The sequence below is a fragment of the Vulpes vulpes genome, chromosome 12, assembly GCF_048418805.1.
Source record: "Vulpes vulpes isolate BD-2025 chromosome 12, VulVul3, whole genome shotgun sequence".
Taxonomy (NCBI): domain Eukaryota; kingdom Metazoa; phylum Chordata; class Mammalia; order Carnivora; family Canidae; genus Vulpes; species Vulpes vulpes.
The window spans coordinates 67,710,899-67,736,870 of record NC_132791.1 but is presented as its reverse complement, the minus strand read 5'-3'; the positions used below and the strand labels follow the sequence as shown (position 1 = coordinate 67,736,870).

At 43.4% G+C, this 25,972-nt stretch overlaps 1 protein-coding gene across 3 annotated transcripts in view; it reads right to left on the bottom strand.

The window, feature by feature from the left end:
* Window positions 1–281: 281 nt before the first annotated feature.
* SEMA6A (semaphorin 6A) overlaps window positions 282–25,972 on the bottom strand; it is a 124,146-nt gene continuing 98,455 nt past the window's right edge. The window contains exons 18-20 of one of the 3 annotated variants that reach the window (XM_026015430.2): window positions 25,894–25,944; window positions 20,583–20,747; window positions 483–1,909 (exon numbers count right to left, since the gene is read on the bottom strand). In XM_026015430.2, the coding sequence (XP_025871215.1) occupies window positions 711–1,909; window positions 20,583–20,747; window positions 25,894–25,944 (1,415 nt within the window). In that variant the 3' untranslated portion in view covers window positions 483–710. Of the gene's footprint in view, window positions 1,910–20,582; window positions 20,748–25,893; window positions 25,945–25,972 lie in introns of all 3 variants that reach the window. The other 2 variants (XM_026015431.2, XM_026015432.2) reach the window with 2 other exon arrangements.

The following is a 25,972-nucleotide window of genomic DNA, read 5'->3' as shown; positions in this document are numbered from 1 at the left end:
TTTAACCTTCAAGGGGCTTTCTGAAGAGCCGTCGGTAGGATGGCATGTGGAAGAGTCCTTTCCTTAAGGAAAAAAGGGTGAACAATAAATAAAGAGTTACTTGCGTTAAGGGTCACGTTATTTCATTAAAAGAGAGGAGCAGAACCCTATGACCTGGTTGCCCAACGCGGCATCGTCTGCTAAGGACAGAAAAGCTGTAACACTGCTGGGCGTTTCACAGTATCTGCGCATAGTAAACTTCTGCCATTGTTAAAGTCTGAGTTAGAATCATCAATGAATTCTTTTTTATTTCTATTTTTGTCTTTTTGCGTTTCATGATTCGTAAAAGTGTATTTGTGGTGTGCAGGGGGGGCTCCCGCCCTGGTGGGCTGCGCCCCGCACAGTCGCGGACAGAAGGTCGCGGTCACTGTTCGCGCGCGCGCGCGCGTGTGTGTGTGTGTGTGTGTGTGTGTGCGCGCGCGGGTGGCTGGGGGGGGGGGTGTGCTTTTGGCTCGTGTCTGTGATGATCGCTGAAGTCTCTCGTGAGTCCGACCTGTCGCGCAGAGTGAGGGAGAGCGGAGCCTGCGGATGGAGGGGAGTCCCGCGTGGGGGCCCGGCCCGGGCCGGCGCCTCCCCGCTGCGCCCTCCGTGGGGGCTCGGGCAGCCCAGGGCCCCCGGCTGGGCGCGCCCGGCCGCTCCCGCCGCGTGGACACCTGACCCGTCCCCTGGCATTATGTGCACGCGTCATTGGGCTTCAGGGAGGTGGAAAGGGGGGCAAAGGAGGGCTTGGGGGGAACGTCCGGCTTTAGCGAGGGCGTGCGCTTCAGCCCCGACCTCGTCAGCGAGTTGTAGGCGTTGAGGCTGGGCTGGCGCGCGACAGTCACCGCCTGGGCCGCCGGCGGCGCGCCGTGCACCTGGATCGAGTCCACCCTCTGCGGGGCGGGCGGCGGGTTGTCTCCCCGGCCAAAGCTCTGGTTCCTGGACAGGTGGGAGGAATTGGAGCAGTTAGTATTGTTTCTTTTGAGCGTGGTGGCCTGGTGGCCTCTCGTGAGCGAGTTCGTGGGGTAGCTCCTCTTGTAGTCGAGGCCGTAGGAGGAGGAGTGGTGCATCTCCAGCCGCTTGCCCAGGCCGTTCTGGGACAGCGAGGCGCCCGGCGGGCCCAGGGAGGCCTCCCGCTGCGGGACCTTGGGGGGCAGGCTGTCCAGGTTCTCCACCAGGTTCACCCCGTGGTTGGGGCTCTTGCTGCTGAGATGCTCCTTGATGGTCTTGTACTCCAGGGTGGCCGCCTGGTCCTCCAGCGCCATCTGGGCCACCTCGCTCATCTTGGGCTGGTCCACGTACTCGTGCTGGTAGCCCTGCTGCGCGATGGGCAGCACCACCACGCTGGGGATGTGGCTGGGGGAGGCCCGCAGGGGCAGGTCCGTGGGGATCACAGGGGAGCCCATGGGGGGCATGTCCTTGGTGCAGGCATTGATGAGGTTCTGGTTCCTCTCCCACTCGCGGCTGCCGCGGCTGGGCTTCCGCTTCTGCTGCAGCGTCGGGGTGGACTCGGGGGTGGGCAGGGCCGCCAGGTCCAAGTGGTGCTGATCCGCCTTGATGAGCATCTTGGCCGTGCTGCCGGGCGCGGCGAGCTTGCCGTTGTGCATGAGCGGCGTGAGGATGGCCTCCGGCTTCGGGTCCTTGGACTGGGTGTCCCCGAAGAGGCCGCTGAGCTTGGTGACGCTGCTCATGGAGCCCCGGCGCGAGTGGCTGAGCTCCTTCTCCTTGCGCTGCACCGCGGACACGTCCTTGCGCCTGTGGTCGCAGACGCAGTAGACGATGATGCCGGAGAAGACGGCCCCCATGACAAAAGCCAGGATGACCGCAATGGCCAGGAGGGTGACGGGGACGAGCTGGTCGTGGCCTTTGAGGTAACTTTCCCGAATCACTCCTGCAACAGACATCGCATACGGTGTCAAGAACCGAAAGCACACGGTGAGGCTCATTTTTGCTTGGCGTTCGCCCCGTTCATTAACAACAGCAGTGAGTGACAACAGCACCTCCGCCTAACCTGTTTTGGGGCGCAGCTTGCCAAACATCAGCTAATTAATCCTTCCCAAGCCCCCCCCCCCCCCCGGGTAGTATGTAAGCAGCCTTGGTTTGTGGCCGCCTTTGTGTTCTGGAAAAGTGCTTCTCCCCCCTCCCACCCCACCCCCCACTCTCTCAAGCACATGCTCTTTCGACTTTGCTTCAGTCTATGGAATATGACAGTTTCTCATTTCCAAAATTTATTCCCTCCTCCCCCTCTCCTTCATCTTTTCTCAATCTTCCCCTCATAAAATTCAGAGTGTGGAGATACTTTGAGTCTGGGGTGGGGGTGTGTGTGGGGGGGGGCGGGAGAGGCAACAGTTTTATGTCCGGTAAATGAACAAATGGCACAACGCTCCAGGCTTCCAGGGTCTTTTCTGACGACTTCTTTGTGGGCACTGTGGCCTCTATCTGGAGAAAAGCTATGTTTGCATTTCAGGCAACTGGAGGAAAGACAGCTTGTGTCATTTACAGTGAAAGAAAACAGCTAAAGCTCACATCATAAATGTTTAGGCTGATTTTGTATCATCCTTCAAACAAACAACAAACAAACAAACAAACAAACCACCACACCACCCCAAACCCCATGCACACTCAATTTCAGGTAAATATGCTGAGTATTTGAATGAAGCTCTTCCCTTGCTTGAACTGAAAGACTATTTAGAGAAAGAAGAACCATTTGGGGCCTTGTCGTGGGTTTGAGACGTGTCAGGACCCATTATGATGGCTAGAGTTTGCTGTCACGGTGAGATTCTTCAGCAGAGCTAATCTCATCAATTTAATAAAAATTATGTGACTACACCCGTCAGTAATCTTACACTACATTAACCAAGATGCTGTGTTTCTGAAGAAAGTTGCTTTCCCTGTTCCTGCTTAATCAGCCTCCAAGCTGAGAGACTCTAATCAAATGCAAACACTGAGGATTTTATTTTTTAATACCAAGTGAGAATACACATCACGATTGTCAGATCTTAAGTGCCTGATGCGGTAGCTAAAAAATAAAATCTCAAATACCTCAATTCCTGCCTCTGGAGAGTGAAAGAACATGAATACATTAGAGGCACTGCATGGGCTGAGGAAATGTAAACATTGTTCCTATTATGGAAATGATAGTAAGACAGAAAATGTACCTTCTCTGGTCTCAGGAGACACATTTTTCATCTGCTAAATCAACTCTTTCTGGAATATGTTTAATGTATTTTACTGGCAGATATCACTGGCACAGAATTAGAATGAAATTAAATAAAAATCTCTACCCCTTCCTAAGCCACAACATGCAGCCCCTCAACTTCTTAAATGCTTCGTATGTCACAGCTGAGACCTCAAAGAAATGCAGCTTGATCATGGGGTCTTTCCGTTAAAATATTTTGATTAGGGAAGCAGTCGTTTTAGAACTCAGAAACCTTTGCTTGTGGAAGAGAACATCCTCTCTTCTTTCTAAACATTCCTCCTCCCCTCAGTTGTGACATCACAGTTGGTTGCTGTGGAAATGATTGTCTTGTGACAAAGGATTGTGACTTTAGGGGGAATAAATAGAAGCAGCAAATACCTCTTGAGAAACAAAGATTCTGTGATTAAACAAATGCTCTTGGTAATGAAGGGCAGGGCAGGCAGTTCACCTCCAGGGAAAGAATGTGTAAGATGGCAAGACCCTGAATCATTTCCAAATGTGACACTTCTCGAATATTTCCAGATTTATATTCATGAACTTTTGAGGGGTAGAAATGGACTAAAAAACAGCAGGAAATTCTGCTATAACTCACACCTTGTACAGCGTGGAGCTTCCCAAACGGCGAGGGGTCTCGCATTCAAATATGTTTTAATACCTAGTCACCAAGGAACCGTGCTAATGAAAATTTCTCCCTTAAATTTGCATCTCCTTGCCATGATGCTAAAATAGCAACCGATTTTCTTTCAGTTTTGATGGTTTGGGGTTGGATTGAACATTTTTAACCACCTACGTACAATGGCATAAAAATGTACACCTGTGAATAAAAGGAGTTGAACTTCCCACATTGACTTGGCAATCTCCATGGAATCTGACCACAGGGTAGACCTCCCCAGTGCAGGTGGGTGGGGGGTTACGAGGTAAAGTTTTCATAGCAGTGGGCATTTCATGGATCATCTCCTGGCAGCCCTATTTGCACGGAATGGGGTCGGGGGCGCTGTGTCTTCCCAATAAATGTATCCTTATAATGGTAGTTTTCTACAATTGACTTTGGTATTTTATAATTTAAATTGGCCTCTCAGCTTAAGAAGAACAGGGAAAGATTAAGGCTAAAGAGGTCCATTTGTTTCCTTCATTGTTTAATTGGGAAAAACTGCAAAAAATGTCAAGTTTGTCCATTGCTTCTTTACCTTTAGCTATCCTTTCTTGTCTTAAGGTCTCTGACTATCTTAATCTCATGGAGACCACTTGCTCTTTCAATGGGTAAAACTTTTTTAGAAGATGACATTTGAGCTCAGGTTTTTGGGTTGTTAACAAATCAAGGAGGGTATGGAAAAATGGTGTCTCAGACAGCCCCTCCCATCTCATTTTGTTATGTAAATAGTGCTCTTAAAAGCCTGCATCTCTTCAGTTTTGAGATACCTACCACGAAGCAGGTGGCTTCTCTCATCTGCTTGTGCAAATTCAGAAATCCCTTGTACAGAGTCAGAAACAGATCAGAGATTAAGTTGAAAGTGCAGTTGAAGAAGATAAGAAGTTACAAGTGGCTTTTGGAAAACACCTTCCAAATCTAAAGCTTTCTGCTTATATTTCTGAAAAGGGTGAAGGGCCATTCATGGAAGTGATTAAATCCACTTTGTGACATTGGTCACTGTGAAGGACTGAACACAATGGTCTTGTCAGAGAGGGTGGGGTGTGGGTGATGGTGCAAGCAGCGCCAGAGATCTCCAAAGGCCTGGGGTCTTAGGCTCCCACTTACTGCTGGGTGACCTTTTGGCAAGTGACTTATCATCTTTGGGCCTCAGTTATTCCTTATTTGCAATGTGGGGTTAATACACTTAATGCCTTACTGGGTTCTTGCCAGAAGCAAATACAGAACAAATAAGAAAGAACTTAAATGCTTTAGTTTGCTGGACAAATCTATAGGTCAAAAGAAGCCTCGAAAGAGAAGTGGTGGGTTAGTAGCTCACTGAAAGCTTAAGATTAATAGTCAAAGCTACTCCATGGGATTCCATTTACTGTGAGTCTCTTGGAGGAGGGGGATAGACCTGTTCTTCCCGGCTCCAAACCTTGTGCTGTCCAAATGTTGAAGGGATATGCTGAGGCAACATAAGGGAACATGTACCTCTGTCTCAGGACTGCCTATATGTCCTGCATTTTGAAATAAGTAAAACAACAAAAGCAGGAAATGTTGAGCAAAACACAGCGGTTATAGTTAGACTCCTAGTGAAGATAATCCTGCATTCGGCTCTTTGAAGGATGTCAACTGAAGCAGAGAGCAATAAGAACCAGTGCCTGGACCATATTTTATATGGATTTATAACTCTCACCATCACCAGAGCTCTTAGTTGGGCACTTAATAAATGATTATCGGATAAATGGATTTGCAGTACGTTGTAGAGACACTTTTAAATGGCCTCTAAACTTGGTGGGTCATTTTGCAGTGACCATAACCTGAAGGTACAGAACCAAATTATATCTCCCTCCACAGAACAGAGTATAATCATACGAACATCCAATAGACAAAAGAAATCTATAAAGGTACTCCGTATACGTTCAAAATAATAGTAAGAGAAACTATTTTAAAAATGAAAAGTTCATTCTGGGATAATTCCAAAAGAGATGATGAGCATAGGTGGGTTATTTGTAACATCTTGGTAGTTCAGTGGAATTGAATAATTCAAAACACTTTCAACTCTGCAAAGGGTGCTTGTTGAACGTCCTTGCCTCAGATGCTGCATGGAGACCTTGGAGAAGGTGGAGGGGCTTTTGTAGGGTGGTGTACTCCCTCTCCAGGTTTCCCCCCAACACCCCCCCATAGAGGGTAGGTAAGAGTTGGCTTCTCTACCCTGGGGCACTGAAATGACTTCCTCTAACGACCCGGGGTCTTCTGTCTTCTGTTCTCACCGGTTGAAAATGGGGCATTATAATGAAAACAGTATCTGAAACATCCTTTGCATTGATTCATTAACCACCAGCTATTTCTCACCAGTCATGAGGTGCTAAATGGTTATTCTTTCCACCTTCTTATTGCAGGAAGCAAGGCACACAATGGCTTAGATATTTCTCTGAAATCATGCCTTAAATTGGCAGAACTGAGAAAGAATAGAATCTTTACTCCCCCCAGAGAGTTTCAGATGCTGAAGGGATGCTAGAGGGAGGTCTCAGAGGGACAGTTTGAAGCTCTTTGGAGGCTGAAGCCCCACCCTCCAGGTCTTGCAGAATGTAATTAAAATAAGAATCGTTCCAAACTGTAAAGCAAGAAAAAGTCCAACACAGTTGTGAATTTTCCTATGATGACCATGTGAAGACATTTTGATACCTCGGACATAAAATTCTTTATTTAGAGAAAAATGGCTTCTGGTGGCCCTGCTCTTGGATTCCCTACAGCTGCCGAGACCTGCAAGGGAAGCCCAGCGTCAGTCGGGCTCTGGGACAGCATACCTCGGACACGATCTCCTAACTCAGGGTTGGGTTGTGATGTTCTCGGTGCCTTCACTCTCACCGTCGTGGTAGGACAGGGTTTCCGCTCCAGCCTTTGTGGGTGCCTTCCACAAACACCTACCGAGTGCAGACCAAAGCACTGGGCCAGGTGTTGGAGAGACGAAGGTGGAGGAGGCACACAGCCTGCCACCACCAGGGGCGAAGGCCCGCGCGTGCATGTGAACCACGTCCAGAGTGGGGAAGCCTCAGGAGATACACTGCTTCTACTTGAGCCTGGGAGGTGGCATTTGCGCCAAGCCCTAAGGCTTTGAAGGCTGTCAGCTGAAGCAGAGGGCAGTAAGAACCGGTGCCCGGAGGGAAAGGACGAGAAAACTGTGTTCTTAACAGTGAATGGTCTAACTCCCGTCTAGTCTCTCAGGCTCTAGGTACCAGCCACTTGGCCGTACACTCCCCTGCTTCTGGGCATTCACATAGGCTGCTCACTGTGCCTGGAATATCCCTGCTAACCCCCACCCCCCCATTCTTCTGACTCTCTTTTTTTGGCCTTAGCTTAGACGTTCAGGAAGCCTTTTCCAACTTCCTCTGACCAGGTTAGCTCTTCTATGCGTGCCCTAGAGGTCTGCACTTCTCTCTCCTAAAATCATTACTCTTACGTTACTTGATGTTTTTTTCTCACCTAGATTGTTTTAGCAGAGAGATGTACCCCTAAATTCCCAGGCATGAAGGTGCTCAGGATATATCTGTTTAATAAGTAGAGAGGAAGAAAAAAAAAATAAGTAGAGAGGGAATGCCTGCGTACTTGTAGAGGAAAAATAAGAGCAAGAGCTAAACACCATTTAGAAACAGGCTATGGAAAGCCTTGAATGGCTAAAAAAGATATTTAGAAGACATGTCAATTTCGGAAGGAAAGTTCTTGGTTAATTTACCTGCAATTTGAAGGGTCGCTTGCCTGAGAAAGCGGACTTTCAGCTTATTCTGCTTGATGTTGAATGCACTACTGACAAACAACTGGCTTCAGAGAGTCAACACCTTTGCATCAGAAGTACAGCTAGTCCATCTAAATTTACTGTAATTGTTTTTAAAATCAAAACTTTTTTTTCACCTATACTTAATCCCTGCATCCTGCAGAAATAGCTGGGAGATGGCTGTCCTATCAAAGCATGATACGAGACCAGTGAAAACACATAAAATCAACTGCATCTGTTAAAATGCCAAGGAAGACCCCTACCCAACCCATGCCCGCCCAGTTACCTTGCTAAGTACATGAGGCCCTGGCAGCCAGGACCTCGAAATGGTTAAGCACGCACTTTTCCCTCTCACCCTTGCTCACTGGACTGCCTGTTTTGGAGCTGCTGTGATATGATGGATGTGTCTGTCTCCATAGTGAAGTGATTAATAGGCATCTGTGTAAAGCGGACCCGGTGACCACAAAGACAACAAAGCCTCTCTGTGTCCTTTAGAGAAATATGCAAAGGCAAAAAGGAGGATGGACATTTCCTTCACGGCCGAGCCAGAGCGGGTTTCGTGTTGGGTCTGAGAGCTAACAAAGATGGCAAAACACCAAGAAAAGCCCTGGAGTAGGATCCCCTAAAAATAAACTCTTGATTTTCCTTCATAGTAAGACAAGCCTGCAATTTCCTTGAAATCCTCATAACAACTTGGGTGAATGGAATCTAACAACCCAATTTTTCTTGTTTGAAAATCTTATTGCAACAAAATGCCAGGCTCACAGTCCTGCAAGGCAGTATGAATGAATGAACTAATCATGGGCCAGGCATCGTGGCTGCTAACCACACAAGGCCGGCTGTAATCCCTATTAAGAGAGAAGAAAACAAATAGGGGGGAAAAACCCTAACTGGAGACAATTTGTCCTCAGAGCCATGCCCCACCCAATGGAGATGACCATCCTGAAAGAGTAGTGGGAACTCTCTGTGGTTATCTCGGCAGGAAAGAGCCTTCTCTTGTTTTAGGGCATAATGCAAACCAGATGGTTTAAGAATAAACTGAAACACCAGCAGCCATGGAAATGGGCTCAGAGTATATAACTCAAACTTTCCTTTTCCTTTTATTTTCCGTTTTTTCCTGGCAAGTTGAAGATTAGGTGCTGGGAGGAACCATGGTCCCCAAGATGTATCAAGTTAATGACTGACCTTGCCAAAGTAGAGACAGCTTCCTGGCTGTTTAATATCCTCAGTTCAGAAGCTATTTTAAAACTCATGTGCTTACTGTGGTTGTCTGTGGGTGAAGCCACTTCCAGTTCTGTCACCTTTGAAATTGATGCATTTTTGTTGTTGTTGTTGTCAGGATGCCATCACAGGCCGAAAAGGGAGAGCGAGCATGAAATTCATTCTCTTTCACATTTTTCAGAGGGAAAGCAGCTTAATTTTCCCTTGTGCCAGGGGGAGCCCTCAGATTTCTGAGGTTTTCCACTTGGCACTGCCTATGGGAGTGCGGCCCCACTGCATGGATGGAGGTCTAGCTTGGGCATCATAAGATCATTTTTCAAAGCCATTCCCTGAAATGTTGGTCTGTGGTTGCATTTGTTAGGACTGTCACTGTCTTTGAAAAGGTAATGATAATTTCAGATGGGCAAAATTTTTGCAGAATTTGTGTGGTTTATTTCCCTTCTTTTTGAGGTTTTCTTTCTGATAAGACTGGAAACCCAGAATCTAAGCAGTTTCTGAAACCAGGCAAAGTGCTTCTGTTTTCCAACTTCCTAGTTCCATCTTCTTGCTTTGCTCTCACAAGACATCAAAGCTACAAAATACGGAAGTGGATTCCCACTAAAATTTCACTAATATTGTGAAATTCAGGTGATTCTTTGAATTATTTGCAGTGCTTTGATTTTTTTTTCCTCCACAAAGCAGAGAAAACAAATATGAGGAAGCAAGTCTGTGTCTTAACTCATTGCTGCTCAGCATCAGCATCACCTGGAACTTGTTAGGAATATAAATCCTTGGGTCCCACCCAGACTTTCTGAATCAGGATCTCTGGAGTTGAGGTTCAGAAATCTGTGGTTTAACAAGTCCTCCAGATGATTCTTATTTTCACTAAAACTTGAGAAACACTGTCCTACATGACATGAATGACATGCCAGAAAACAAATGTTCAGCTTTAAAGTCCAGCCTCAGGTACCATCGAGGCAGTGCATAGCCAGACTTTCAAAGGGATTTCTAATATATATAAATAAACCTTCCTTGATGTTCAAAGTAAGAGTATTTAGTGGGTCTCAGGTATCACAGTTCTTTAGTGCAGTTACCATATTCTGACAAAGAATACAAAATTAATGTGATTTTATTGGAAAGACAAACAAATCCCTGACACTTTCCCTTGGTACCTGACAGAAGCTTTGACATATGGCCTGAAACACAGTGGCCCTGCTGTAACAGAATCAGCCCAATTTGCTAGAGCCAAAAGCTGTTGGAAAAATGCCTGTGGTCTCTTTATTTGCCCCAGCATGAAGACATGGGGCGGTGGAGAGGGAGTTTCTGATGCTCCCCATCCCGGTCACAGGGGCCTTCAGGTAGTGGTTGGTACTACAGAGCCCAGAGAGGTCCTAGATTGGGTCAGCCCTGTCAGGACTGGGTCCCAGGGACAGAAGAAGCAAAGTCTCTTGGGGGCTCATGCTAACTAGAGCAACCTCCTGTAGAGGCCTGCACGTTATGTCAACGTCACTTCGAAATGGACTCCACTCAAATAATGCACGGCCATCAAGCAACATTTGATGGTGGGTCAGGGCATCTTTCCACCTCCTCCTCCTCCTCCTCCTCCTCCTCCTCCTGTTTGATCAGACAAGAGAATAAGAAACTCTGCGAGATTCTTTTATATCTAAAAGATATATCTTTTATATCTTTTATATTCTTTTATATCTGCATCGGAAGGAAGGACTGGAGTTCATTTCCCAAATCAACGTCCTGCTCTATCATAATAAAAATACCTCGCACAACAGTGTACCGAACAGGGCTTAGTGCTTACAGATCTGCTGAGTGGAACTGAATCTGCAAATCCATAGAATTATATAAGACATTTTAAGTTACATTGAATTTCTGCTGTGTGCTTTTAAATCATGCAGTGCGAGACCCATCAGCACTTAGGGTATATTTATTGCCTTAACAAATGTCAGATGATTGTGCCCAGTGTTATCTATTATTTATGAATAACAAGAGGCTGTAGGACTGGAAATGACAAGCTTTATATGTCCAAAAGGTTAGGCATAATGCAGGTTGCTGCCCTGTAAATTTCTTGACACCGTTTTCCCTCCTAATAAAGCATTGTCAGTGGTGACTACACTGAACTTCCATTATTTCTGTACAGTTCATGACTGCCTCTGCCTTCAGTGAAGAAATGTAATTGTAGAAACATATTTAAAAAGGATGCATCCTTTTCAAAATTATGAAATTTAAAAGTAATTGGAGTGGGAAATTCCTATTATCCCATTAGAAATGAATCTCTTTACGAATATAGTTCCCAGGCTATATGCTTACAAGAGCTTACGAAATATTAATTAAAGATGACAAACCTTCACACGGTCCATAATTAGCTTTCTGACACCGATTAAGATCCTGTCTACTGTGCACTTGATATATTTGAGTATAGCCATCTACTTTTTACTGGTTTACTTCAGGGCTTTTCTGTGATTGAAGGGGCTGGGAGATGTACACTTGATGCGGTTTGTGCAGATCCTTTCAGGCCTGCAGCACAGCCCCTCCACTTCACAGGACTTCGCCTATTGCTCGCATGGCCTATAGCTTCTTGAGACTGGCACGTGAATGCAGCTTTTCCTTCCCCTTGCTCTTTATGGTAAGGACATGAATTATGTATTCTGAGCAACACTTAACAGCTTTCAAGGCCGTGCTCACGTATAATGTCAAGAAAAGAGAAGCTGTCCTCAGGAAATTTCCCAGTTCCACTCTTTGGCCTTTTCTAGGCTACTTTGTCCAAGGAACAGTAAGGTTTACAGATTGAACCTTATAACAAGGTGGTTTTTTTTTTTTTTTAAACTCCAGGAAATAAAGCTATCAGAAAGAAAGTTTTGAGATAAAGCTATTACTTTTCCACTATTACACATGATCCAAAATACAAATCGAATCTTTACAATTTTATTGTTAGGTCAAAACAAATTTTAGATGAACACTGTGCGGCTGAACCAATTAAAGAGCTAATTTTTAAGTACTCCAGATGTTCAGTTAATAAGATCATGCCTAACCTGGTCCCTGTAGCCCTTGAAGGTTCCATTAAGCTGTCAGAAAACTTTGTCATTGTGTGTGTGTTTGTGCAAAAGATATGAGAGAGTGGAAAAAAAGATTGAGGGGGAAAGGGTGGGGGTAAAATGAATTCATGTCAAGGGTGATGTGGCTTGAGAAAGCGGCTACAGAATTAAACGTAAGAAGCACCTCTAGAACACGAATTGATTTTTAAAATACCCTAAGGTTTAAGTTGCTAATTTTAGAAGAAAAAGTTCAAGTCTCCATAATCTTAATTTAAACCCTTCATTTTTATAAGAAAATGGATGTTAGGTGAAGAAAAAAAGGTTTTAGTTGGTATTTCTCGAAAAGAAAGTTTAAATATTGGTGTGCAGATTCAGGCAGGCAGGGAGATGAAACAGCTTCCTACATGGCTGACATTTAACTTTTTTTTTTTTTCCATCTACCCTTTCCACAATAATCTCATCAAGACCTTAGATAAATTCAGCAAGTTGTCAGGAGGATACAAAATTAATTAGATCAAATCTACATCTCTGCCCGTGCTGCTGAAAGAACAATTACAGCCTTCCACATGGGCATCTCCGTCCGTGCCCCTCCTCCCCAGCGCATGCTCACATGGAGAACTGCACATCATCTGTCCGAAAGCCTGGCACCTGACCTGCTTACAATACTGCTTTCCTTGGTTATTCAAATAGATTCCTCTTCTGATAGGTGACAGGGAAATATTAATATAGTAAAAATAAATGGTGGCACCCTGGATTATATTATATATTAGAAATATATATTATTTCTTTCTCAGTCTTCCCCAATTTCAGTATCTGATCTCGATGAAAACTCTGTGCCATGCATCCCAGTGTTTTAACTAGAGAGACAGGAGAAGCTCAGATTTGGAGTTCAGTTTGCTTGGAGCTTTACCTTGGATAGAGCTCAGAGCTTGGCAAGGAGCATCTACCAGGGAAATGCCGGTAAGGTGCAGAAACAGAGAAGTAGATCCAGAACAGATGTAAAGTTCCATTTCCCAAACTTACTATATATATGTAAGCTAATAACCTAATATGATTGAATGATCCATTTATTACATGTCTATCATCCTCTTGATCTGTCTTTCTCTCCTTTCATCCCTTTTCCCCACCCATCCACCTTCCTATCGCCCTCTGCCCACAGCTACAGCCCGAGTCCCTTAGCATAACTTGTAAGGCTCCAGACTACCCTTTCCGTCTCAGGTCCCATTCTGGCCCCCTAAATACCGGATTATTTTAGTCACTGCACACTCCGCACTTCCCTAGCTCCACATCCTGATCCTGTGGCTTGTTTAGTTTGCAATGTCCTCCTTCCTCTTACCCTTCAGTACTGTTGCAAGACCCTTCCCTGCCCCCCGGCTCGGATCAGAGTTGTGTCTCTTTTCCTCTTCTCTCAGACCTCTGCTGACTCCCCTCTCCTTTACTTCCCTTACTGACCCTGCCCCACTGGCTAGCCAAGAGGTCACCTGCATGTACCCCGCCCCCCTAACGAAACCATGATTTCCTTCATTTGAGAACTTAGGTTGAATTCAGATCAGCACCCAGTGTAACACAGTCTGCGGATAGCACCTTTTGGCTGTTTGTTAAATGCATGAAGAAGGAAATTGAGGCTGCTGTTTTGCTTTTCTTTGAGCTAGGATTATTGTCACCATCATTAAACAGATTTTATAGTGCTTTCTGGATTCCACTTAATCTCCTTCAAAGCCATGGAAATAAGAAATGGGAAAAAAAGGGAAGCCACATAGTTAAAGAAAAAAAAATAACATGTTAGGGTAACATAACAGTTGATAAAAACCTGAGGTTAAATACAATTAGAAGGAACCAATAGCTTAAACTATGCCCTTTTTAGGGACAATTTGATTTCTGAGCTTTTCTCACTTTTAAAAGTGGCTTTTGAGTGGCAACTGGGTGGCTCAGTTGGTTAGGTGTCCAATTCTTGGTTTTGGCTCAGGTCATGACCTCAGGGTTGTGAGATTAAGTTGCTGTGGGCTCCGTGCTCTATAGGGAGTCTGCTTGTCCCTCTGCCCGTGCTCTATCTTTAATATAAATAAATTTTTTAAAAAGTGGCATTTGAAAGCCACCATTCAGGGATAATCTTTTAAATTACTCTATCACATTCCAAATGCATGTATAACTTTTAGGGATAATTCTCTAAATGGTAAGATTTTTCACAGAATGAAACTTTTACTTTAATTCCTCTTACATGGGTTTTTCTAGGGTTTTCTAAGAGTTGGAAGACGTAACCTAGAGATTAGATTTTATGTACTCATTGAATAAATTAACAGCAGTCTCTTCCAGTAGGATTGCCAGGTAACAAGTATACAGAATATCTGGTTAAATTTCAACTTCAATGGGATAATAATGCTTTAGTATAAGTATGTCTCATGCAACCTGTAGGACATACTTACCCTAGAAATTATTCATAGCTTGTCTGAAAATCAATTTTAACTAGGAATTCTGTATTTTATTTAGTAATCTTATTCTGCTACCCCTAAATAATGTGTTTTGAATGATTCCTACATATATTCTTTGAAGAATATACACTTTGCAGATTAAAATAGCTTAACAGAGAGTAATAAAAATGATCTGAAACCTTTATGGGGCCAGTATAGCATTATTTACAAATTAAAATACCAATGGACTACATTTCAAGAATTGTATCTTGTATTTGATTAGCAGCAGCAGTAGCAACATAGATACTTTTTATGGACTTTGAAGGATAGCTTTCCTCCAATGCTCAAGACAGAAATAAGTGAATTTTAATTCAGGATGCTTGTTGGAGCAATAGCAGTCAATCTCCATCTTTTAGTGTTCTTGGGCTCTGTGCATGCCCAGTCCTACCTGGTCCACTCAGATGTGGATTGTGGGGTGGAAGGAGAAGCTTCCTGCCCTGCTCCTTGGTAGTCCTCCCCATCAAACCAAACTCTCTTCTCTGAATTCTCCAAGACTGCCCTACCGGCACATTTAAAAATGGCTGATGCTATAGGTTTTACTAATAAACGCTATGCAAATTATCAAGAGCTTCAGTCTTTTTGAAACAAAGTTAAGGCTGTTAAAAATAAGCCTGAGTTTGGCAGCACCTCCACAAAATCTTAAACTATGAATCCCACACCGAGCATACCTCCTCCCGCCTCCCCGCTGTCCAGTGGCATATGACCACTGCTGCACTGGTGCTGAAAGGAAGGGCTGAGAAACCCTCTTCCAAGGGCTGTGTCCTTGACATCAGCCAAACTGCCTTCAGTTGTCTAATGCCCTTTGCTCAAGTCTGTGATGAGCACTTTTGCCTTGTTCACACAGGCAGTGGTGGTCAGAGAGGCTTTCTGCTGCACTTTCTTGTCTACGTGTGCTTCGTCTGTCTGGCGGTTTGCTATTTCTTGGATAGGAACTGCGTCTATCTCTAGTGTAGCCTCTAACTTCTTATTGGCATCCAGTACTGTGCTGTGGAGCCAGTAATAAATTTTGCTTGAGAGGCCTCAGAAAACATTTTTGTTATGGTAATGTTACTGAGGAAATGGCAGAGAAAATCTGGCCCAAGTTTAGGAGTCAGGAAAAGAAGAGAAGCTTGTTTTACTCTCTTTACTATGGTCATCACTAATAATTTTCTCGGTATGTAGGATCACCTACATAAAAACTTGATAGGAGCCACAAAATAACTTGACCCATTGAGAGAATCGGGGCACTTTAAAAATCGCCAATCCATTAGATTTTAAGCATTGGAGGCTGTTAAAAATGCTAGAGCAATCGGAGCCAGGCTCCCTGATCTACGGTGCTCACCGAAAATTGGGTTTCTCAGCTTGTTAATGAGTTAAGCCTGGTTCTGAGGGTTTGAGACTCAAAATAGGTAGAGTTTGAATGAGAGCAAAGGGCAAAAAGGGTCAAGTGCAGGTTACCGCCAGGTCAGGGGAACACACTGTTTGGAAACGGAAAAGTAGACAGGCAGCAGGAATGCTGACGGAACACCTGCCTAGGCCACAGCCTGGGAAATAACAAGCTACAGGTATACTTGGGTCCTCACTGCTGGTCTGGAGAAAAACCTCACCAGATGCTTAACAAGACTAGAATGAGTAGTTTCCCTCTAGTCTAAATCCATTTTTCTCTAAACTCCCACTTGATTAAACTTCTCATCCCCAGTCACAAAGCTCACCAGGGGGAGGAGATATCAGAAGAGCACTAGATCATCTCATTGCAACCCTCAGAGCCCAGCCAACAGGAGCGTGGCAGTTATGAATCTTGTTCTTCCAAATGCCAGAAGCGATGTTTTGGTAGTAGTTTAATCCTCATTGGACTCCTATAATTGCTCTAAGCCAAAGTAACCCAAACTTTAGTCATTCAGCTGCCAATACCACAGTTTTAGTGATACCAAGGCATCTTACCTAATAATTTTATACCCTTGTAATACTTCCTGCATTTGCATTTACTTAGTATTTTATTTAAGTTACCTTTAAAATGCATTTCAAGTAGAAACCTTATGTCATTATCATCAATGGGGGAAAAAGGTAACCATAAAAGAATAACTGAAAGCAAACAGCATCAATGTCCACCTAGTTCCAGCTATATGGCAAAGCCCCCAGTCTGAAGCCTGTCTCTTCTTGTCAGAGTGGGATAATAGCAAGTGAAGGGAGTTCTTAATCATAAAGCACCAAACTGAGACTTGCCCCTCGACATAACCAAGAAGACTGGAAGAGAAATGAAAAAGACATGACCTTGCAGCACAGGGTTCAGTATTCTTGAAGGCCGTGATATCCCTTGCTGTCTAAATCCTGTCACGTAAGGAACCACCTGTCCTACAGGGAGGCCCTACTGTTGTAGGCTACATAGTGTTAGAGGAATCAGTGATTAACTCTATCATCTGGAAACTTCTGTTCAGGATTGTTATGAAGTACAGAGAACATACTCATCACCATACTTTACAGGCCTTATGAATCTTACTGCAATATTATTTCCCAAAGTAAAAATTGCTTACACAAATAGCTTGTACATTGATTAAAATATATTCAACATTTACTGTATGTTTTAGTTTAAATTATTCATTTGATCTCTAATTTAAATTCTGTTTCTACATCTTTTTCTTGTCTGTAATGAGTATATCCACTTGACTAGATGTAATTGATAATATCTTACTTTAAAGATTTCCCAAAATATATAAGCATACTACAACGCTGGCATTTCCAATCAAATGAGAACATCTTTGTATATATTGACTATTTTATCTGTTTTCTGACAGCTCGCAAGGACTCTATAAAGTCTGAAGTAGGGGATTTTCTTGTGTTCTGATTTATTCTTGTGTCCTAACAGCAGCGGTCAGCATTTACATTTTATATTTATGCTACACAGCTCTCTTGGCAGATCAGTACATGGCTAATTTCCTCACATATCTTGCAGTCTTCTTGGAAATCAGGTTTTATGGTATTATTACTTTTGGTCAGAAACAAGAGGCACAGGAGTGGCTATTAATTTTCAGTATTGCTTAAGCTAAAAAAGAAAGCTCTTATTTCTTTTGCTGTGGGAAGGGAGGTGGGGGGAGACAAGCCAGATCTAAAAATAAAGTGGATTTTCTTTCTTATTCATATGTAATTAGAGCCTCTTTGTAAGTACTCATTACCACCTCAATAGTTATAGGATGAATAAATAATATATATTTTTAAATGTGGCAAAACCAAGAAAGAAGTAGCCAGGGCTGCATCCAATTTATCAACTTGGTGATTAAAGGGCTGGCTCTGGAGGCTCCAGACATCTAGGGACCCAGAGATAAAACAGAGCGGTTGGCTGTGTTTTTACTAATGAATCTAGGGCTTGAAAGATATCAGGCAATTTTAAAGAAAAGCAGCAAGGACAAGAGACATTAGACAAGGCCAGTAGGGTAATGAAGGGCAAGGCCAGTTACTGAGAGAGAAAATTGCTTCATTTTCGGTGATAATGCTTCTGTGAGCCTTACAGGCCCCTTCTCAGGCTTTGTTAGTATGACTGTATATGTACACACAGCGTCCGAATGCTACTCACAGTGTAGAAGGAAAGAGCCTTGGAACATTCCACAGAAGGGCAGAGGGCTTGGGTCTATTATTTTGCAAGGGGGAGGCTGAGAACAATGGTAGCAGAAGGGGGTTAGATTGCAAGGTGAGGATTGGTGCTTTGACAGAATATGAGGGATGCACAGGATTAAATAAAGACGAAAGACACAGCGAGGAAAAGAAAGAAAAAGGCAAGCAAACATACTCTGGAAATGCAGGGCTGTTTGGAGGCTGTGGTGGGAAAAAAGTAGGGTCAGCCCAGTGGTGTCCTGCCAATCTGCAGGGCAGAGCTGTGGGCTCCTTGGCTCACTGGCCTTTTATTCAGCAGCCAAAATAAAAAAGGCATGGGGCACTTGACTCCTCCTCAGCTAGCTGGTGAGCGGGACACATTTTCTGCTTAGTGGGGAAATGTGTGATATTTTAGAAACAATTCCAGAGTATATTTAGCTCCTAAAGCCGGGGCACACAAATGTCACATTCCCATGAGACAATCGACCCAGTGAAAAGAGCACCCGCCAGAGGCCCTTGCAAAACCCACAAAACTCTCACATCCCGGGAGATGCTGTACGCACGGATGTGACATCATTAAGGCACCCACATCAGGAAATGAAAAGAAGCGAGGAGATCACAGATTGGGCTAAGTTAGGGGACATCGTAATGAGTCAGAAAAGAAACAAGACTTTTCCAACAGAATAACGCCATCACCAAGTCATACCACACAGTGCTTAGCAAAACAGAACAGAAGTTGAAAATAAATCATGAACAGTAAACAGAAAAACAATTCAAAGCAAAATGGAAATTAAAATCATAAAAATCATGGTAAAAGGAACATCAAGCTACATTTTTTTTTTTTGAAAAATTGTCGGCGTAACAACCCATTGTCATTGCCCCATCAAATACACAATCAATTGCCAAAAACCAAATTCGAATTTGACAGGGCAAGGCAAGGAGTTAATAGCACAAGAACAGTGATCATGTTAAACACCCATGCAATCACCTCTGCCACCATTGTTTGACAATTTGTAGACTGCTTCCAGCTTTGTCAATATTCATAATAAGACCCAGGAGGATGAACGATGCTGAATTTTCAAATGATCTGTCAAAGTGTTAATTGGACTCTTTGATAACCTCCATCCCTTGGGGGAGTTAACGGTTGGAAAAGATTCATGCCACCCGTCTCCGTGAAGTGAAGAGAAAATGATTGTAACCAACAGCTAGAGATTTGGTTGACATAGCTAATGCTTTACTGGAAAAGCTGTTTGGTTTTTCAGAAGGTTACAGTGGGCAAACACAGAGTGATTTTACGGAGCCATCTCTTCTTGAGAACTCGGCCAAGACAACCCATCTGAGGTCTGGAGCCACACATAACAAATAATGGCACATGCATGGCAGGGCTTGTGGCCTGCCCTGAGAGTCCCAATACCGATGAGCCTGGTGCTTTCTCGGAATGGAAAGAATGGGAGTGCCTCCACCTTCAGGAGGCTGCGGAGACAAAAGCCACTCTTCTTAAGATTCAGGGTGGGGAATATGAATGAGAAGTCACGAGGGAAAATCAAATTGATTTTTGAGGGGACATGCTCAAGGACAAGTTGCAAGGGTGACACTTCGCATTGTGGCTTGGCGCACAGAGCAGCAGAGCGTACGGTGCTCTCCGGAGGGGAGTCACCAAAAAAGGGTGAAGATCTGGTCCATGCGTCTGCCTGGCAAACATTCTCTCAAAGTAAAGATGGAAATACGTATATAGAAAACCCTGAGTGGGGGGTGAGGGGTGTGGGGGCCACGACCAGAGACTGGCCCCCAAGGGTCACTGTGGCTGGTCTGCCCTCGAGACTCACACCCCTGCTTGGATGAAACCCTTGAAAACATATAGAAGTAAACAATTCTGAATGAGGGGAAACAGCTCTCAACATAACTGGGCTTTTCAGTCTCTGATTTACAAGACTGTTTTCTGGACAAGTAAAGGCCTCTTCGGTCGCAGCTGCAACTAAAGTAGGATGTGTTACCAGAAGCAGCTACTGGCGAGAAAAGAGAGGACATTTCCTGTCTCTAGTTGAGCAAAGAAAGCAGGGGAGAATTTAGGACAGTTCACAGTAGAGTCCCTTTCATTGAGCGCAGCTTCCTTTCCGTTTTAAATGCATAGCAATTCTGCTTGATTAAATAACATATTTTTTGTTTTAGCTGTTGTCCTCAAAGGGCAGTTACAGTACATCGCAGGACCACGGCTCTATTCAAATTCAGCACCATGCGTGAGTGAGGGACGCCACCAGCCAGAAAAGACTCTGCCCTGCCATTGCTCCATTCACTCATTAAACGGGCCTTCCCATGGGTTACGTGTGCATGCCAAGCGCACTGCATTCCACCCCGCTGTGGAATGGGAAGAGAGGACCCAGATTCACAGAGTGAGCTCAGACGAGTGGAGAGGGATCTGCTTTGGGCCAAGCCGCACCTCTTTTGGATGGAGGAGGCTCAGAGATGTGTTATTTGTTTTGTGTGGTTTCTCCTTGATCGGGGAATAATTTTGGATCAAGCCTCGCACAGAGGATTGGATGGCAGTCTTTTCTGAGAAGCTTTCAATCAGGGTGTGTTGGAGGATCCTTAAACACTGCTAGGATTCAGCTGGAAGCAGTTACACAGTCCTCCTCACTTTTCCCTCCCTCTCCCCCCAGAGGAAGAGGCATTTCCAAGGCCTTACCCTTCTTGTCTTGGTGATTACGGGAAGACACCGCCCCCAAAGAGTCTGTGCTGTCAGGTGAATCGAGCAGATCCTTCCAGTCCAGCATTCCTGCCCTAGACTCATACCCCTCTTGAGCCGCCGCATCTGACGTGGTGGTGCTGGGCAAAAGGGAACTGGAGTGCCCTGTTTTCATCACAAATACAGTTAGGGAAAACATCGCTGGAGACCCCCACATTCCCTTTGCTCGGGGGCCAGGAGGTGGACACCCAAGCTGGCTGTAAGACTGAAAGGAGACTGCCCTAGAAATAACAAGCTTGGGTATTGAGGCTCAGCAGAAGACTCCCTGCGCCTGCAGGTAGAGGGTGAAGGGCCAGATCGTATCTCGGCTGCTTGCTGGGTGAGCCTGGGAGATTCACTTAATCTCTCTGGGCCTTGTATTTCCTTGTGCACAAAATGGGGGTGATGTCACTTACCTCCCCGTGTGGAGAGGATAGAGTGACATAATGGTGAAAAGTACTCAGCAGTGTATGACACACAGCACATGCTCAAGAAATAGTAGTGTCCTTCTTTGGCATTCCCCTAGCACCACTAAAGGCAAGATGTGTCCATTCTGGAGGACACCCTTTGTGACTGATGGGGCTGGTTTATGGTAGTGGATGAGCTTCTCGCCTGTTAGCAACAGCTCAGCTGTCCTGAGCCCTTCTCCTGGAGCCTTTCTCATGGACGGGGTGTCTAGTTTTCAGCTTCAACTCAACTTCACAGGTTGACCATTTCTAGAAGAAGTGACTGCTTTCTAAAGGGAGCTACTCACAGCACCGCTTCCCTGGAATGACAGCCTCAACTGCCCCTTGTTGCCATGGCTGTGCCTTCTGCAAAGTCAGTTTCATGGTTTCGTGACTCATTCTTGGGAGAGTTTGTTCTTGAGGCCACGCAGACTGATGTGATTCAGGTTAGAAAGGGATAGCTTTTTGAGACCCAGAGGGGCCTACAGCCTACCACAAGGAAAGAATGGCCAGGCTGGGAGTTAGAGTAGAAACTCCGAATACTTCCTGAGAACACATTCCTGAGCTTTCCTTCCATCATTCCAGAGGGTTAAGTACAGGTCACACCAGGTGCTTTGAGGCAAACTGTCACAGTGAGTTAAAGAAGCCCCACTACCTGTTTTCTCTGGTAGAAATAAAATTTAACTTCTCCCTGATTTCCAAGTAGAATCTTTGGCCTATTAAACCATCTTACTTATAGCCACCTCTTGGACAATGTTTGAAAAGACATCAAGGCAACTACTGTGAATATGTGATCAGCGCCTCTGGTAGAAAGTAGGACAGATTCACAAGTGGCTCAAACCTTGGACTGTGATCACCATGTACGTGATAAATAAAATACTGGTGACCAGAAAGATTATGATGAACAATGCACTGCATTCTTCTTTATCACAGTTACTATAAGAAGTTGGGTTTCCAGGAGACTTCAGTACTGCCCATAACAGATAACATATGTAAAGAAGACAATGGGAAAAAGCAAACGAGCCAAGTGGCTCACTTAAATTATAATGATTTCTGTGGAAGCATCACTCATAAATGCCACCACAGAACTTTGGTAACATTTAAGAAACCTCTTTCTATGTAGAGTTTGTTTGGTCTCCACGCAGCTTCAAACATTGGCTTTGTTGCACATAGTTGGGTTTATATCCAATTGTTAAGAACATGTTCATTTAAAACTAAAGAATGTTTGCATTCTAGACTTTCTGTTCTTTCATTTCTGGGTTTCACAGCTCATCTTATAATACTGATAAGAGAACAGGAGTAGGGAAATTAAGCGGGACTTGGAAATGCAGAATTTTTTGACTTCTTTTTTGCTTATATCGAGGTCTAAATCATAGCCCCTGTTTTCTATCCTGAAGTCTACACTGCTCTTAGGCAATATATGGTCAGCCTAACAGAGAATTCAGCACCCAGCATAAGCAAACTATTAGAAATTGTTTTGTAGGGAGTTAGAAAGGGGAGAATGAAAAAAACAAAACAAAACTCTTTTCTCCAAGTAGCAAGAATTTCTTTTACCTGAATTGATATGCATTTGGAGTACTTTCAATTTAAGTGTGTTCAAGGGGCAATTTTATGGTAATGCTCTAAGTATGGTTTAGGGAGAACATTTCTTAATACGATAATCTAGGGGAAATATATGCCTAAGGGGCACATTCTCCGTCAAAAGATTTCCTGGACCATATGCTGCAAATACATGGAAAACTCATTGGTAATGGAAAGCTATGGCTATGAAAGGAAATTAATGTGGACCAGATGGTAGTTAGGTAGGAAAATGCTTTACACAAATGTGAGAAATCAGCTCCTTCCTATTGCTGAAGTGTTAGTCTAATACCCACCACATCCCCTTTTTCTATATGTAAATCTAGAGAAACCATGCATCTGATGTACTCAAAATTAAAGAAAAAAATTGAGCAGCATGAGGTTTGTATTCTTTTAAACTTATGCTTGAGGATAGGCAACACGTGTCACTGGTGAATCAGACAGAGAAAGCAATACTTGATTCTCAAAAATTTTAGAACCGCTTTGTAAGAGCACCATAAAGTAGTAGTCCTTAGTTTGAATTCAAAGAGGTATATTATTATTACTATTTCTCCAACCTTAAAATATGTTACAAGGAAATCATTTCTCTTCTTCAAATCACTTCTAACCAAAGCAATGATGCAAAAATAGGCATTTATTTGTGGATATTAGGTATTATAGGTCAGTAGATTCTGAGCCTATGATTTTGTCTGTTAATGACTTATGAAAGGTCATGTTTTAATCACTGGAGGTTATGATGTATTCTTTTTTTCTTTTTTTTTTTTTTTTTAAGTAATCAATCTTTCCATCCAATGTCGGGCTGGAACTCATGACCCTGATATTGAGAGTCATACAATGTACTGACTGAGCCAGCCAGGTGCCTCTGATGTACTATTCTTATAATATGCAAAGAAATAGATTTTAGAAGTTAACTTTAATATGCATCATATCGTTTCTCTATATCTACAAGTCTGTGATTCCAGAGGTTAGAGACCCTTCAACCCACTATTACCTATTAATAGTGATTGTAGCCAATTAGACATAAAACAAGAAACACTAAATCAATACGAGACAGAGAGAGAGGGAGGGAGAGAGGAAACAGGGTCCAATTCACTAAAAAGGGGTTCTTGGGATGTAACTACTGCGGTATAGAATTTTCACCAAGAAGAGAGAGTGTATGGTTTATTTTAATGATCCCTTTTTCTGAGTTAGGCAGTTCAAGTTTTAAGGCTTTCTCTATGAGCTTGCACTCAGCCACTGAACATTTTAGGAGGACATGCAAAGGACACAGCTAGGAGCAGTGAGTGTGTTCTGGACTTTGTGGTTGGCTTCCTAGTCTATATCCATGCTCAATCTGGTCTTTCCTTTGATGGTAGAAATACAATGTGCGTAGTCCAAATCCCCACATCATAGTAGGCACTCAACACTGCTGAGTGAAATAAGTCTATTCTAGGTTTTTTAACTCCAAAATAAGCATCTCTTGGACTAGTTTGTGAAAAGAAAGTCTCCTATGTTTTTGTAAGTAGTGTCTGGACCATTTCTTATTTTGGTGATCAATCATCTAAGCACCTCATACTGGACAAACTTAGCCTAAAACAGACAGGATCATTAGTTGAAAGGACAATTTTCACTCCTCTTCAGTTTCATCCCAGAAGCCACTGATCAAGAGCTGAAGGCAAACAGGCATTATCCCTTAAAATGTTAATATGGAGGAATGAATAATTTCCTTTCCCTTTGTAAAGGAAATAGGAGAGATCCACAGATTGGAAGGTGATTTGTGTTCATAAAAAGCATCCCATCGTTTAATTATTCTTTCCATATGAGAATTACCTGGGAGTTAAAATTGGTCTTAGTCCATTTGATGAATGCTGGGGAGGTTCAATTAGATTTAAGATATGAATTCCTCAGTCTCTGGTAAAGATTATTCAATTATAGGAAATGATTGCAAAGTATGATAGTGGAGGAGAGCAGATGCTAAGTGGATTCTCCTTCTGAAGGGTGAGCTAAGCTAGATGACATCTGCCTTGCGTCATCGATGAGACTAAAAGTGGATGAATTCCGGGGGCTCATCTGCTCTACATCGCTGCCCTTCACCAGGGGCACAGTCGGGAGAAGCCAGAAGTTGTTTCCTACATCCGCTCAGCTCACTCAGGCCCGCATAGTCTTTGGGACTTCCAAAGAGGCTTTTTATTTCTACAAATTAGACACAGGGAGCAAGCGTTTCCGTAGAGCTAGTAAACACATTTGCAGCCACCTTGAACTACTTCTTTGAATCCTAAACCTGCCTTGCTTACTTTTCTTTCCTTTTTTTCTCTTCCTTTGTCTACATTTAAAGACTTACTGGAATTGTCACTGTTACATATTTTTATAACACAAAAGCTATAAAATATTTGTGCATCAGTGAAACTCTTAGTCCTCATTCCAATACAAAACTTAAATCTGCCATCACACGTGTTTTTCATATTTAAAAAATAACACATGAATAGTTTACCCTATAAACATTTAGGGAAACTCTGAGAAACAGCAGTGGAACACTTGAAATCAACTACATTTCAACTTTTCTTATCAAGGGCTCAGAATATTCTGTTTATGGATTTTATGGCTTTGTTTAATGTAGTGCCTGTATTTCAGGGCAGGAACAATGGGATAAATCCTGTTTGCACATCATCTCCACTGCGTCACACTTCCTTGTATACATTCTGAAGAACTCTCACTGCAAATATGTCTAAATATTCATACTCTTTGTGAACTTAAATTTCGATGGCTAATTTTCATGTGATGTTGGAAGGGTTTGCCTCAAGAGAACTGGTATCTGCATGCTGTATAGATTTTTTTTCCCCTGCAGAGGGCATTGCCCTGAAAGTCAGTGTTTTAGGGAATGGTACTGTATCAGTTAAGAGCTATGGTCTACTACTTCTAAGCACTATTCTTTTATCTTGGATATACTTATGTCCAAGAGCGATTTCTTCTCCCTCAAGAACTCATTAAATATATTCACTAAATTCCCTAAGGTTGGCGAATTTCATGTTATGTGGATTAAAAATGTAGGAACCAGCCTCATATGTCAATTATTTCTCACAGGCAGTAATTTTTGAAGCATCATGAAACTGATAAATAATTTTAGTGAATTGGTACCCTGAAGTAACAAGGAATCTGGTCCATGATGTTTAGGGATGAAAACTATAAACTACCACAGGATGAGTGGCTTGAAACTACCAAAAAAAAAAAAAAAAAAAAAAGAAAAAGAAAAAAAAAATCCGCAAACTGACCATATACTGTGTTGTAAGACATTTCATGATCTGGAAGAGGAGTTGAAATGTCTATAAAAAAAATAATGAGGATAAAAAA